General features: G+C 36.2%; 1 protein-coding gene across 10 annotated transcripts in view; it reads right to left on the bottom strand.

Moving 5' to 3' along the window:
- The window catches only part of UNC13C (unc-13 homolog C), a 602,011-nt gene that overhangs the window by 301,781 nt on the left and 285,498 nt on the right, over positions 1–14,732 (bottom strand). For all 10 annotated transcript variants that reach the window (XM_021095034.1, XM_021095054.1, XM_021095023.1 and 7 more), the window contains 3 exons: positions 14,172–14,341; positions 11,410–11,525; positions 9,336–9,499 (listed from right to left, as the gene is read on the bottom strand). In XM_021095034.1, the coding sequence (XP_020950693.1) occupies positions 9,336–9,499; positions 11,410–11,525; positions 14,172–14,341 (450 nt within the window). The remainder of the gene's footprint in view (positions 1–9,335; positions 9,500–11,409; positions 11,526–14,171; positions 14,342–14,732) is intronic.

A 14,732-nucleotide genomic window follows, 5' to 3' on the forward strand; every position in this document is an offset into this window, starting at 1 on the left:
TACTACTTGTGTGTGTATCTACTTCTTTCAGAATGTGTTTATTAGTTCATGCTTCACTATCATTTTATCCAGCCCACTTCTAGTGTAGTGGTTTCTCGTGCACAGGAGTTGGCCAGTAAGTGTCTAATGAAAACAAATGAAAGAAATATGAGTCAATAGTGTTTATGTAGCATTAGACTGTTGAGGACATGTATGTGGTTACCTTGAAGATGACAGTTTAACACAACATCCTAGTGCTTCATGAACACTGGCTTGACATGCATAGCAGTAAATGCCATAATGATCACAACTTTGAAGGTGAATTGTATTCTGCTTATAATTGGTATCCTGAGAGCAACATTTTAAATTTTCCAGAGCATTAGGCACACATTCATCTTAGATATGTGACAGAAATACTTTACTTTCTGATTAAAATTTAACTGAGATGTTTTCTGGGGTATGGTTGGAGGTACCCAGCTGTGTATGATCTACACCTCTGAACCTCACATGGAAATAGCTAAGAAAACCAAAAAAGTATGTAGAGCAGCTGGATAGGTTGAGAGATATTCAGTGACTAAGCAGTGTCTACACTCCTAAAATATTATAAACAAAAAACTGCAAGAGAGACCAAAGTCACAAATGTGACTCTCCTAAATTTGGTGACAATTAAGTTGAATTTGCTTCAATATACCTAAAGATTAGATGCAATACTTGGGGAAGTAGCTGTCACCTTTTAGAATTTATATTAAAATGTTCTTCTTAGAATTAGCAACACAGGAGTTAAACAATTGGAATACCAAGATTAAAAGTTTAAGTATTTGATATTAATTAGAAAAAATAAAACACTGAAACTCAGAAGCAGAATTTCCAAGTCATTCTAGGAACTATAATTTTTACATGGTTGGTAAAAACACCTGTTTTTCTTTAGAAACTTTGATCAGGAGCATGGTAAGTTAAAGCAGTAGCTATGGGTGCCGAAACAAAAACCTAAGCTGAACTTGCCCTTTCACACTCCCTTTTCACCCTAAATGGTAAATGATTAGGCAGCTGGTATGATGTAGGTAGTAATATGCATCAAAGTATACATTTCTTAGATATCTGAAGGACAAAGAAAAAAGGGACAAATTTCAAAGAATTAAATGTATTCATTAGGGTAACCGGCTTCTTAGAAATCTTGCAGAAATTGTCAGCCAAAAAGCTTTTTTTTTTTTTTTTGCTCTGTTTGCTCTGTGTATGTGTGTCAGGGGTGAGATCTGGGTGGCCAATTTAGAGTTATAGGTACCATGGCATAGAGATGATTCATTCTAATCCTAGTTCTGTTCTGTGACCATAGACAAATAACTTCATCATCCTAGATTCAGTGTCTCCATCTGTAAAATGAAAATGCTAGAAGAACTAATGTAACCAAGCAGAGCCTGTGGGGTTTCTGGGCACAAAAGCCTTTTTGGTGTTTTAGGAAATAGGCCTCGGTCAGCCTCCATGGCCTTCCCTGAATTCCAAGGGACAGGTTCAGACAGTTGCTGATGAGGGAAGGACAGGGATGCAGAGACAAGGGAGGAACAGTAGGAACAGTCTAGAAATAGTGGTGCAGCCTTGGGGCAGGGTCTTGTCTCCCCCTCGAGGGATACACATAACACTATCTTTGAGCTCTTCGGCAGAGCTAAAACCCCCAACAAACGAAAGATGTTAACTACTCGATTTCATTCCAGAAAGAAGAAAAACCACCACAACCAGTCTCAGGACCACTAAACACCAGTTTTGGAGAATGCAAGTTTGCACACACACCCTAAATCCTTGTCTGTGGCCCAATTTTCCACTCCCTACCTTGATGACTAAAGATTCCCCCAAAGAAAGAATTCGTATTTGCTGTCATCCCTGATTTTTATTTGGAAAGCTGTTTTTCTCCTTTTTTTTTCTACAAAACTCCCCGTAATTCTCCCAATGGAGGGTACAATCTTTAAGGCATTAGCCTGCTATGGCCTCCTTTGCCTGGCAAACTAATAACAGCTCTCTTTTTCTCCTTCACCCAAAACTTTGTCTCCGCATTTCTATTGGGCACCCAAAGACAGAGGCCCCAGTCTGCAGCACTAATGCTTACAAATTCTAATATGCTCTAAATCTCTGAATACAGATAACACATCGACTTTAGCCATACACATTACTTCTTCCCACCATTGACACTTGATTCTGCTAGAGCCTGTGGTTAGCTGGGAAGAGCAGGAAACAGGGAACAAGGGAGTCATCCTAAGGCATTCTTTGCCCTTTGAGCATTTTCAGCTAAGAGACCTCTACATGGCCTTCAATTTGGCAGTGTTTGCCCCTGAGTTTGTGTGTACCCATGCTTTATGCATGGTTACTATCAAGGTGAACCTTCTTGCCTCCAACCATCTCCTTGAAAATCATTTCCTTTTAAGGCTGCTGTTCTAACACTACTTCAATTATTCCCGGGGGTGTGGGGGGTGCAGTGGTGCAGCCATAGGGCAGGGTCCTGGTTCAAAAAGAACAATTAGTAATTTAATATGACTGAGAATATATCCCTGTAGCAAACCACTCCCTCAAAAATACGCCCTCAAATAAACCAAAAAGCACTAATGAGTAGTCTCAAAATGTTTAACATTTCCCTATAAAAACATGATTAAAAAACAATGGATTGTGAGTTCCTGTCATGGTTCAGTGGTTAACAAATCTGAATAGGAACCATGAGGTTGCAGGTTTGATCCTTGGCTTTGCTCAGTGGGTTAAGGATCTGGCGTTGCCATGAGCTGTGGTGTAGGTTGCAGATGTGGCTCAGATCTGGCATTGCCATGGCTGTGGTGTAGGCCGGCAGCTACAGCTCCAATTGGACCCCTAGCCTGGGAACTTCCATATGCTGAGGGTGCAGCCCTAGAATAAAGACAAAAAGACAAAAAGACAAACAATGGATTAATAATACCAAAATTACTTGACTGCTTCTGCAAGAAAATGTAGTGTTAAAGCAATTGAACACATGGAATTTCAATGCTGTGTGAAAAGTTGAGTAACAAACTCCCAAAAGATGTCTAAATTGCCAGTTATTAGATAGTTATGGACATGTTTTCAGCTGAATAATTTCTATAACATTATCAATCATCATTCTCAAAATATTACTGGCAAAATACTGAGCAGTCATTTATTTCAAATAATACATCAGGATTCAGTGCTCACTTGCATTGTTTTGATGGAAACAAAAAATAAGACAAATATCTCACTCAGCTACCTTCTCTTGGACAATTGTTTCTAGTCACACCCATCTTGTGATTTCAAAGGATGGGAAATGCCTTCAATTCAAAAGATTTAAAGATCAATTATTATGAAAATAAGAGCAGAGTGTTTGGAAAGAAGCACCAATAGGAAAACAGTGTTTCTTATATCCTTAAGAAGACATTTCAAAGAAACAACATAAGATGAAAGACTGTCTATATTCCTAATATTAGAAGTATACTAAAATAAGATTTATCACATTTGCTCCTGAAAATTCAGACTAGCATGCATTTCAGTGACAAATTAATATATCATCCACAATTTTCATTAAAGAGAGATTCAAATATTGAAGGACCACTTCTCCCTTGGCCAAAAGTATCATAGCTTTTCATAGATGCTTGGATTGCTCAAGCTCAATTACAGAAGTTTTGAGTATCAGGGCAGTGGTGAGGGACAGGAAAGGAATGGAATGCACAGGCTTTAGAGGAATGATGGAAGTTGAAGAGCAAGTAAGGGTGGGACCACTGGCTGCCCATCATCATCCTCCGACACCTCCCCTTATCTGTGCCCAGACTGGTCCCTCAGTGTCTGTGCTCTTACAGCACCCATGCATACTCCACCCTAGTCTTACGTTATTATTTAATTTCTTCTTCATCTTCTCCCTAGGTTGGGAGTTCACTGGGGGCAAATCCTCTTTATTGCCATATCCCATTGTCCTATGTAAGTCCATATAAGCAGATCCTTAGAAAATGTCTACCAAATAAAAGAATTATGTCCTCTGGAACGTGGGCTCCATGAGACACTGAACCTTAACTTCTTGCTTGCTGATGTGATCTCAGTTCCTAGAAAACTTCCTGGTATATGGTAGGCACTCAATACATATTTCTTAAAGGAATCAATGATTCAATTACACAGTACTCTCCTTAGGAAGCAGGCTCATAGCTCAAAGAGCTACAATGACCAGTAAACTAGTCACTAGGCTTTAAAATCAACTGTATCTCAAAAGTTCTGGTTCAAATATGAATTAGATTATGATGATCAGTGCCAAAGTACAGGCTGTTTGTTAAGCCAGCCAAAGTGAAAAACACTGGCCTATTGCTTGTCTTTTACTTGGTATTATAGAAGCATGGTGGTAGTCTAACAGAATCTCAGATTTCGTGAGATTATGAAAATAAGAGCAGAGTGTTTGGAAAGAAGCACCAATAGGAAAACAGTGCCAAGTGAGACAACTTGGGCTTCACTTTAAAATAAATGAAAGACTCTCTAAACCCTCAGTTAAAATGTATTTCTTGACAGAAATCACTTCCAGAGGACAATTTAATCCTCAGTGCTTGACATGAAATTCCCTTGCTCCTGTTGGTCTGTCAGAACATTGTTAACAACACATGTATTCACGCAAGTAGATGGAAAGCCTCCAAAACTCTCCAAATCCTCCTGATGGAAACAAGTTCTATGCCTGACCTCATGCTAAACATGTGGAAGAGTGTGCTTCTTTGAAAAGAGAACAGACTCTCATTCTTATTGTCACAAATTGGAAAATTGCTTTTACGTTCAATGGATGGTTGAATTTACCACATGGGAACAAAATCTTCTAGGTCCTTGATCAATCACTTGCCTAAACAGGAAAACTGCAATCACTTTCCTCTTTCTCATGAATGCTCCAAAACAAAGATAGATTTTTATGCAATAAAGAGAGCTAATAAATTGTGCCCTCATAGAAAATGTTTTGTGGCAAAAGGAGAGAGCATTTACAGTAAGCAAGAGGTACCTTGGAGGCCTGGAAAGTTCAATATTAATGTTCAGATTATTTACAAGCAAAAGAGATTCAGGATCCTTCTTATGATGAGAAATACACAAGAGGAAAATTTAATAATGGACAACCAGACTCTCTGACTTAATACATACTGCCCCTTTATTTATTTCTCCTCTAAATACATCTTCAAAGAAATGGGAGTATACTTAAAAGAAACCAAGCAATCTCTAATAAAAGAGCATGATTATAAAGTCACCTGGGGATTTGGCTAAGCATAAGGGACTTTAAATACCAAAAGAAACTGTGATTTGATATATTTTTCTGATCAAATGGTGTCTAGGAAAGCCCACAACAATTAAGCAGTTTTGTCCTTTCTCAAACTTTTAAGTATCCTCATTGCATAGAGTGGACATTTGTTTTTTCCTTGAAGCTAAGTTTCTTAATTTTGTGTTTTTTAAAATTAAGAGGGAATACTTCTGAGATAGGCTTGATATATTTAGTTCTTGTTTCATTGTTTTTTGGGTTGGTTTTCTGGTGATGTTCTTTGGTCCCCTGAAGCAAGGTTTCAAAACAACAGAACAATACCAATTCAGCAGACAACAACTTTAAGTTCAAAGACAAGCAGGTCATCCATCATCTTTTTGCTGCTGTTGAATTATTCACTAGCCAACAATAGGCTAGGACTCAAATTACAGTTCAATGGAAAAGTATCATGTGGAAAATATCATCAAAATCATTTCTGAAAGTTATGTTTTAACACCTGACTCGGTAATATCAATACTGTGAAACTTCTCCAAACTACAGAAATGATCAATCAATACAGTATGCTCTCAAACACTTAAATACAACATAATTGGTAGAATAGATACCTACATTGGCTTAAACTTTTCAGTTCGACTTTGCTTGCTTTTGGCAAATGAAAATTTTAGATGCAAAGAGATTTTGAGAACACATGTAATTCTGATAAGTTCTGCTTCTGAGACATCAAATTACAAAATGTATTGAGTTTCTATCATGCATCCATAACTTATCATAAAGTAGTAATAAAAGATGTGACCCCTCAATTCAAGATTACAATTTGTAAATTTTTTGAAAAGAATTCAAATGACCCTCTAAGCAATTCCATTCTGTTACTGCTCTTAAGCATGGGTACACAAGTTACATATGGATATAAAATGAGTATGTATGTATTTTTCTAATAAAACAAGTAATTCTCAGCAACTAATGATCACTAATGAATAGCAAATGAAGAGGTCACATCTATGTTGGCAGAAATATTTTTTAGGAGTTATCAGATTATCAAGCAATAGGATTCTTAAAAAACTACTCTGGTAAGGTAATAAATTTTGTGCTGTCAAAACAAAAACTGCACTTGACAAAGTTAAATGGGAAAGGAACATTTTATTCAAGCCTATGCAATAGGGAAGAGAAACCAGAACTCAGTCTCAACTCAACTCCACTGAAATAAAAGATAGGAAAGTGTATAAAAGCTGGGGTGGATGGATGGAGGGAAAAGTTTCTAAGAGCTGGAATTGGGGGGAATCCTAGTCATCTGTGTTTTCTATTTGGTCTCATCTAAAGCAAAAGTAAATGTTGTCATCCTCATGAGAGGAGGTGGCATTACAAGTTGGAGTCAAACTCCTACCCAAGTTAGGCTCCTACCCTCCCACAGGTGATGACATTTGAAAAGAATGGCTCCCAGGTCCTTAAGAAAGCCAGTCGTAGGCTGAGAAACTGACGAGAGACTTTAAATAATTTTATATCTCAAAGGGATAGAGAAAAAAATTATAGTAAGTTTTATAAAATAAATGCTCTGAGGAAAGGGAATTCAGGGCCCTCTAAAGTCAGGCTTCCAGGATTCTGAGGTAAGGGTCAAGGTGAGGGGGAAGACAAGCATGTAGAGACAGAAAGAAGACTGTCTGAAGTTTTGTCAAACTGAGGGAAATGTCAAGGCCATCTTGGTCAGTCCTCCATGCAAAAGAAACATTTAATAAATAAACTATCAATAGCAAATCAAATGTGTAGCCAGCGATAGATGTAATCTGCCACACTTTGTTATCATCAAAGTGCATTTGTCAATTTATGCCAGGGAAAGTGGGCATTCTTTTTCCTTACGTTTATCTGTCTTTTTTTCACTCTTAAGATCGGCAGTTTGCAATCTAAGGTCCACAAAACAAGCTCAGCCCACAGCATCAGTTTTCAAAATAAGAGTTTAATCAGAGCACAGCCATGTCCTTCTGTTTACTTGGTGTCCAGGGCTGCTTTTGCACTAGGAATGGAAAGCTGAGCAGCTGTGAACAGAGACCTTAGGACTCCCAAATCTGAAACATTTATCCTCTGGCTCTTAATTTTTTTTTTTTTTTTTTTTTGCCCACCCCTGTTTCAGACTGTTTTCTATATGAGCAGAGGCTTTGTCACAGGAGGGGACCCAATTAACCTGCAAGTCACTGGATAATAAAAAAGTTATCCAGGAGTTCCTGTTGTGGCACAGTGGTTAACGAATCCGACTAGGAACCATGAGGTTGCGGGTTCGGTCCCTGCCCTTGCTCAGTGGGTTAACCATCTGGCGTTGCAGTGAGCCGTGGTGTAGGTTGCAGATGCGGCTCGGATCCCGCATTGCTGTGGCTCTGGCGTAGGCCGGCGGCTACAGCTCCGATTGGACCCCTAGCCTGGGAATCTCCATATGCTGCGGGAGTGGCCCAAGAAATAGCTAAGACAAAAAAAAAAAAAAAAGTTATCCAAAAATATTTTTTATTATTACTGTTTAGTTAGATGAAAAGACAAATGAAGGTTAAGTTGAAGAATGGGTGATTCTTTTTTCACCATCATACATTTATCACACATTTATCATTTTTTCTTTAATAACATGATTGTGCTTCTCAGAATATTAGAAACATGATGACGAAGATATCTGACATTAGCTAACAGAGATATTTTGGAATAAATTTAACTATCCTTTCTTTTACTGGAATTCTTTCCAGAAGCTGGTTTTCTGTGGGCTCTTTCTTTGTTTTTGTTTTTTTGGTGGGTTTTTTTGGTGGGTGTTCATTGTCTGTTTTTAAACATAGTTCTCTTGGCAGTATAGTTCATTTACTTCAGACTGTTAATCATAGATACATTTTAATTGTATTCAAAATTTATCCTAATTGGTCTGATGAGTTCTTATGGCCCCTGACATGGGACAGAGGAGACGGTAATCACAGACTTCACCATGGCTGCCCGATTGCAGTGCCACCTGCCTCAAAAGAGTGAGCTCCCTGTTACTGCATGAGAGCAAGCAGAGGGATGATGACCACTGAAAGATGCAAAAACAGCATTTCCTGATTTGAAGAGACGTTCAGTTGAGTGACCTCTAAGTTCCTTCTCATGTCTGAGAATCTACAAGTCTTTGTTATTTAGCATTATGACATTCTGTAAGCTGAAAAAGCATACAAACTTTATCAGAATTTTAAAAAAATCATTCTTACACATGCAGATCTAGAAATATGACTGTTCTTTAAAGTCTATGAGCTGTAAACCTTGAAGATTTAGGTCTGATCTAATATCCATCAAGTTGGTTGAAAATGACTGTTTGAGCCAGTGTCTATTCTGTTCACATGAAAATATGGTCTGATCTTTAATATGAAAGAACAGTCTTTAATATATGTACATAAATAGTTTACATATAATGCATGGTTTATATCTGAACAAAATGTACTTACAAACTTAGACCAGGTTTCAAAAATTTCTAGGCAAGTAATAGCCCAATTCGAAATTCTTACTGAAACTCAGTAAAGAGCATGTTTCTGCATGGGGCACTTCAAGGGTACCACATATACTACAGTATTTGGGTCCTATGAGTGCTCAACAAATAATGGTTTTGTCAAATTAGCAACACTGACATAAATACAGGTTTAAAGTCAGGGTTGAGACACTGTAACAGCTCTAGATGTGTCCATGAAGCTAACAGGCTTTGTAACTTCCGACAACACACTTGAATCACCAGGCTTCCAGTTTTCTCAATTAAGGCATTGGTTCTCAAGGGTTAAGTGTATGAGAACCACTTGTTGGGCATATTAAAACACAAATTTATAGGCCTCACCCTCAGAGTTTCTAATTCAGTTGTTTTGAAGTAGGGTTGATAATTTGCTCTTCTAAGTTCCCAGGTGCTATGAATAGTTAGGGAAACACACAGGGGAACAGGATAAGATAATGGTAACACGTAACCAAATTCTCAGTACTTCAGAGCTGTAAGGGAGAGCGTAGCCAACACCCTATCAGTACATCAAAATATGTCTTTTTAATCAAAACTCCACTTGAATTAGAAGAAGGGAAATGAATACTCTACTCTTTTTTCTTTAGATTTCAGAGATTTTTGAACCTGTAAATGCTCTATCATACTTACGTCATAGCTTGGTAAATGGATTCAATCCCATATCGCATGGCAAATTCATCAACAATTTCTTGGGAAGCATCATCAAAGAAAACCTTCCAGGCTTCATCCCCTTTGACTTCTGGAATTTTCACTCCACCATTAGATTTCACTTCAGTCAAATAATGGAACAGATTCTAAAAGTAAGTGATTTTCAATTGCTCAGTAATTCCTCAGACTAGGCCAGATATTATTTAACTATAAATTTAAGTAAACTATACTTGCATTGCAGTTAAATCTAATATTTCTCTTGGCATCAAGAAGCAACAGAAATGTCTTGAATTTTTACTCTAACTCAACTCATCTTCATGCAAATTCTGATTTTATTTCTGCCTGGGTCCATACAGATTTAGTCATTCAAATGCTTCATATATACTAAAATCATTTTAATAGGAAGTCATGTTTTTGCATGTAAACATTTCTAAATGCTGGAATACAATCTGCATTCATGGACTTTGAATAAACTATAGAGCCATGGACCAGTAATCTAATTTGACTATGTTAATATAGATTCCTGACATGTAAATAATGCTAAATGGCTTGGGCTGCAAAATGCCTACAGTCAGGACAATGAATTGAGGTTGAAAATAAATGTTTTTAGAATTTTTAATGAGAAAAATCACTACTTATAATTCGTTTTTGCTTCTAACAAGTTTAGAAACTGCTGCATGGATGCAGTCTGGGTCACTGAAGGACCCTTTCTTGGATTCCATTTCTTTTTGGTTCTTGGAACAGCAGAAAAGACTGAAAAGTCAAAGCATAATGCTGTTTCTCCAATCCCAGATCTCCACCCACACTTCAAGGCCAGAATTAAGTCCCCATCTTGCCAGTTCAAGGGATTTCTTTTTAGTAGTCTAAAAACTGAACCACTTTTCATAAAGGATTAGCATGGGCTAGATTGAAGTCAGCAAATTAAGCCTTGATTTTATATCTAATTATTGTATAATGTGTAAATGACTTAAACACTGTTCCTTGTATTCTTTAGTAAAATAGAGGTATAAATAATTACATATATACATTTTCATAGACATATTTAGGAAAAATAATGTGCAAAGAGCAAAGATTCTCCCAGCTATCTTTTCTGTCTTAGGAAAGTAATGGCTCATTACCTCTTTGAACATGGGGAAAGGTATATTCCTCAGCTTCACCTCACATTTTTTGATGCATGGGACTAGGGCCATTTGCATCAAAGAAAGGCTCTGGCACTACTTTATGACAGTAAGGTCTGGCAATAAGTAAACTCTCAGTTGCAAAGCATCCAAGGTTATTTGTCTGTGTAGGTACACTGAGGCACAAAGGGTACTGGTGAATCTGCCCCTTCTATTAAGTTGGATGGTCTGTACCTCTCTCTAAGCCAATGAGGCCTTGCTTTTTGGGTATCATATTCTCTACTACCCATGGGTGGTAACTGCATTATGATACTCTCCCCCACAGACATGATTGTGGAAAGGGTAGTTAAAATGGAGAAGGGTTCATTGTGTATGAAGCCCGAGACTGTTCTTAGAAAAGACAGAATTATTGCTTATTACACTGGCTCCCCAAAGCTATTGCTACAAAATCAGCATTTCCATATTTATAGACATTACTCCAAATTTAATCATCAATAAAATCTGAACACTAACACAGAGTTCCCGAAACTATCATGATTTGGATCCTCTCCATTAGTAAAGTACTATACGTTTAATGTTTCCTAAATATTTGTCATGACTTATTTCTTCAATGAATACTTCTAAGATTCTTCTTCTTCCCTGGAAGTAGGGTGATTCAATTTGGTTTTATTTATTATCATCATATTGCCCTGTTTATTAACACCTGCTTCATATGCTTGTTCTAAATGTCATTAAAAGACAGCCAGCCCTCTCTTCAGGGAGGAATACATAGGCTGTGTGTACCCTTGAACATCACCTGCTGTAATATAGAGTAAGAACTTTGGGGACAATTCCACAAACCTAATTCAGTTCTATTTTTAAAACAAATATTTTGTGGTATGCTTCATAATCAACAAGTCTTTTCTAGGTTTGTTTTTAATGGAATTCAATTTACTTACCTCATGTAAACAGGTATATTGTATATGATATGGAGCAACCTTCTCCTCTCCTTTTATTTCCACATTGATTTTCAATCGAATAGCCCCAGATACAGCTGATTTATCTGTACGTTTCTCTGATGATTCAAAAAGTAATCAGTTGGTCATTTTGGACAATATAATTTTTCTTCTATAAGTTCTCAAAAACTAAAAGCCATTTTTTTCCAGAACAGGTTTAACTCACCATAATGATTCTGCTAAATACAATTTAAAATAATATATCTAATATGTCAGTGGGATTGTGAAACTATGGTATAACTATTTCAAATAGAAAAGCTTAATCAGAAGACCCTACCATTATGATATAAATTTCTGTGTATCAGATCAGTTAATACAAGGAAATTAAATTAATTAATTGGATAATTAAAGGCAAAATAACTAAAAGATAAAATTAATTAGGGAAGTATTTTCTCTAAAAGATCTGTTCTTTCTGTTCTAATAAAAATGGGTCAAAGCTCTAACAAAAACATCTATTAATAGTTTTCTTTCTTAGTAATTCATGAAGACTTACAGTCTAGAGCCTGTGTTTACCTATGAGTGGAATCAATATGTAGTTAGTGTAGTCAAATAATGTGTGTGTGTATGTGTTTGTGTCTAATATGAACTGATTAGTAGCTTTGAAAGTAAAGCAGTCAAGAAATTCCTACTGTGTGAATGTAGGTAAGAGACCTCTGTCTGACACCTACTTTCCAGATGAAATATAAGGAGGCAAGCTGACCCCTCTCAAAAAGTAAAGATAATGAGGTAGAGTGACACGAAGTCAATGGTAAAGACTTCTTGAATTGCCCTTCTTTCTCAGCATAACTGTATTTTTATCCATATAAGATACAGTTAAATCACAAAGTCTACTTTCTTCCTGTACAATGTCTGACTTTCTATTGCTAATATTTAACAGTGATTGTGTTGCACAGATTCTTCTCTTAGGAGTACCATGATCATGAAAGTTTCTCCTTATTGGCTAGGAGATAGTTGATTCTCAACAAATGCTGAAGCCAGGAGAAATTCAAGTCTTTTATGACACAGACCTTTTTCCAGAGCCACAAGGGAACATTTTTAACTATCATCATTACAATGGATCCATGGGACACAGGCCCTGCTTGGATGTCCAGGACTTTTGGCCAAATCCTCCTTTGCATGGTGGAATGAAGTGATGTCACTGACTTCTTCTCAGTGACAAAAAAGGACGAAGGATATAGAAAGAATGACAATATGGTACCAGTGGGGACTGAACCCACTGAGGGGTTTTAGGCAAAGATAAATCTGCTCTCTCCCTCTCTCTCTAGATTAAACTCTGCAATGAGAGCCCAAAGGTACAGACTGAGTATGAGCAGGCAAAGGACCCTGTATCATACTGCATCATATTTTTCTCTCCATAGACTGAAGGATAGTTTCATTATGAGAGCTGAGCAGTGGATTTTACTGAAAGCACATTCAAATTCTTTGGCAAACTGAACATATCCTATATGTTTTGTCAAAAGAACAATCTGAGGAATTTGCATTCTGAATTCTAACTGGCTCAATTCAAGAAAATGCTAACAATTATTGCAGAAAAAGGTCCATGTATAGGCAAAACTCGTTAAAACACAATGTGTGAGTTTTGTGCAGATTCTGTGACCTCAAGTTTACCCTTCCCTAACATTTCTGTTTGCATATATAAAGTTACTTAATGCTATAAACAAGATACAGGAGAATTATTATTTTAAGTGAGGTAAAAACTCTATGCCAATAATGGAGAAGCACCAATTTTCTTAAGGAAGATTTCTTAAAAATTCAGATCTTCATCAATTCTATGTGACCATGTCCCTTTACTTTGTCAAATATCACATTACTGGAAGTATATAGGTTTTTAAAAAGCCAAAAGTATTCTTTAACTTGCTAAAATATACTGGTACCCTAAGTGCAAACACTCTGTAATTCTGGGGGTGTGTAAATCCTTCTTTGATTCACAACCAGACATTAAAAATTTAGTTCAAACATTTCAGATGATATGATTAAGAAATTTCAGATTATGTATAGAAATTGAAGTGATCCACAAACTCTTATAGAAATTGAGGTGATCCACTAATTTTTATAATTAATTTAGCACTAAAGATTCTAGGTTACTGTTAAATTATAGTAAAAGTCAAATTAAAACTTAATATTTATTTAATTTGTAGTTTCATAATAAAATTCCATTTAAAAATCATGCCCCTATTAAACATATTATCAATATCTTCATCATCGGAGTAATCTTAAGTCCATATATGTATTGATCTGCTTTGCCTATTAAAGCCTACTTGTGAACGGTTCCCTAAATACACTTTTCCTTTACTGCCAAAAATTCATTAAAGGACCCCAAGAAAATAAATCAGACATTATTAAGTTATATACTGTTTTCTAAACATTTGGCAACAGTTTTTGAAGTTATATTTTATGAATTAAAAATTAAGAATGGGATATTTTTTCCCTAAAAGTCACACAGTTGATTCCTTGAAAGACTTTTCTCTTTTCATCTCAAATTTACCAATTTTTAATAATGCAGATTTAAGTAACTATCACCTTAATTTCTATTGAAATTAATTAATTTCTAGTGAAATTTCTAATGAAATTAACTGCCTAAAAGTACAAAAAGAATGTTCTAGAAAAGCACTGGTTATTTTTACCTATATGGGAATACAATACCTGCCACAAATATTCTGGAATTTTATTTAACTTTTTTTTCAAGTAGATATAAAGACAGTCACCTAAATTGTACCACACATCCATTTCTCCACTTAGGGTCCTCACTTCTACAATTGTTTGTCCCAGAAAATCATCTGACTCCTTTTTGAAATGTTGCTTCACTCTGGATTTAATGTCATCATCTTCATCCCACACTCTGACTTTGATTCGATCTGTGGAGTTATGGCATTCACTGAAAATAAATGTGGATAAATTAACAACCATTAATAACTTCTCTAAATAACATCTGATGTTACCAACTTGTTTTAAATCAATCTAACTTAGAAAGGCACAGTACATTACATAATAAATAAGATTTCCTAAAGACCAATCCACCTCTGGGATGTTACAGATATCAGGGATACTGAAAAAAGTTGCATTGGTTAAATAATGTTAATAAAAGGGAAAATCCTATGCTATTTCATTCTATTTCCTTTAGCTGAACTAGATAACAATCAAATATGGATCAGAAAACTTTGTTTGGGGTATTTTCTCTATGATATATTTCCTATATGCAACAATTATCTATAACAACATATCCATGCTCAGAAAATTCTGTACCATGAGTATAAAGCTAATATTAA

Source organism: Sus scrofa, chromosome 1, assembly GCF_000003025.6.
Source record: "Sus scrofa isolate TJ Tabasco breed Duroc chromosome 1, Sscrofa11.1, whole genome shotgun sequence".
In the NCBI taxonomy this organism is placed as follows: domain Eukaryota; kingdom Metazoa; phylum Chordata; class Mammalia; order Artiodactyla; family Suidae; genus Sus; species Sus scrofa.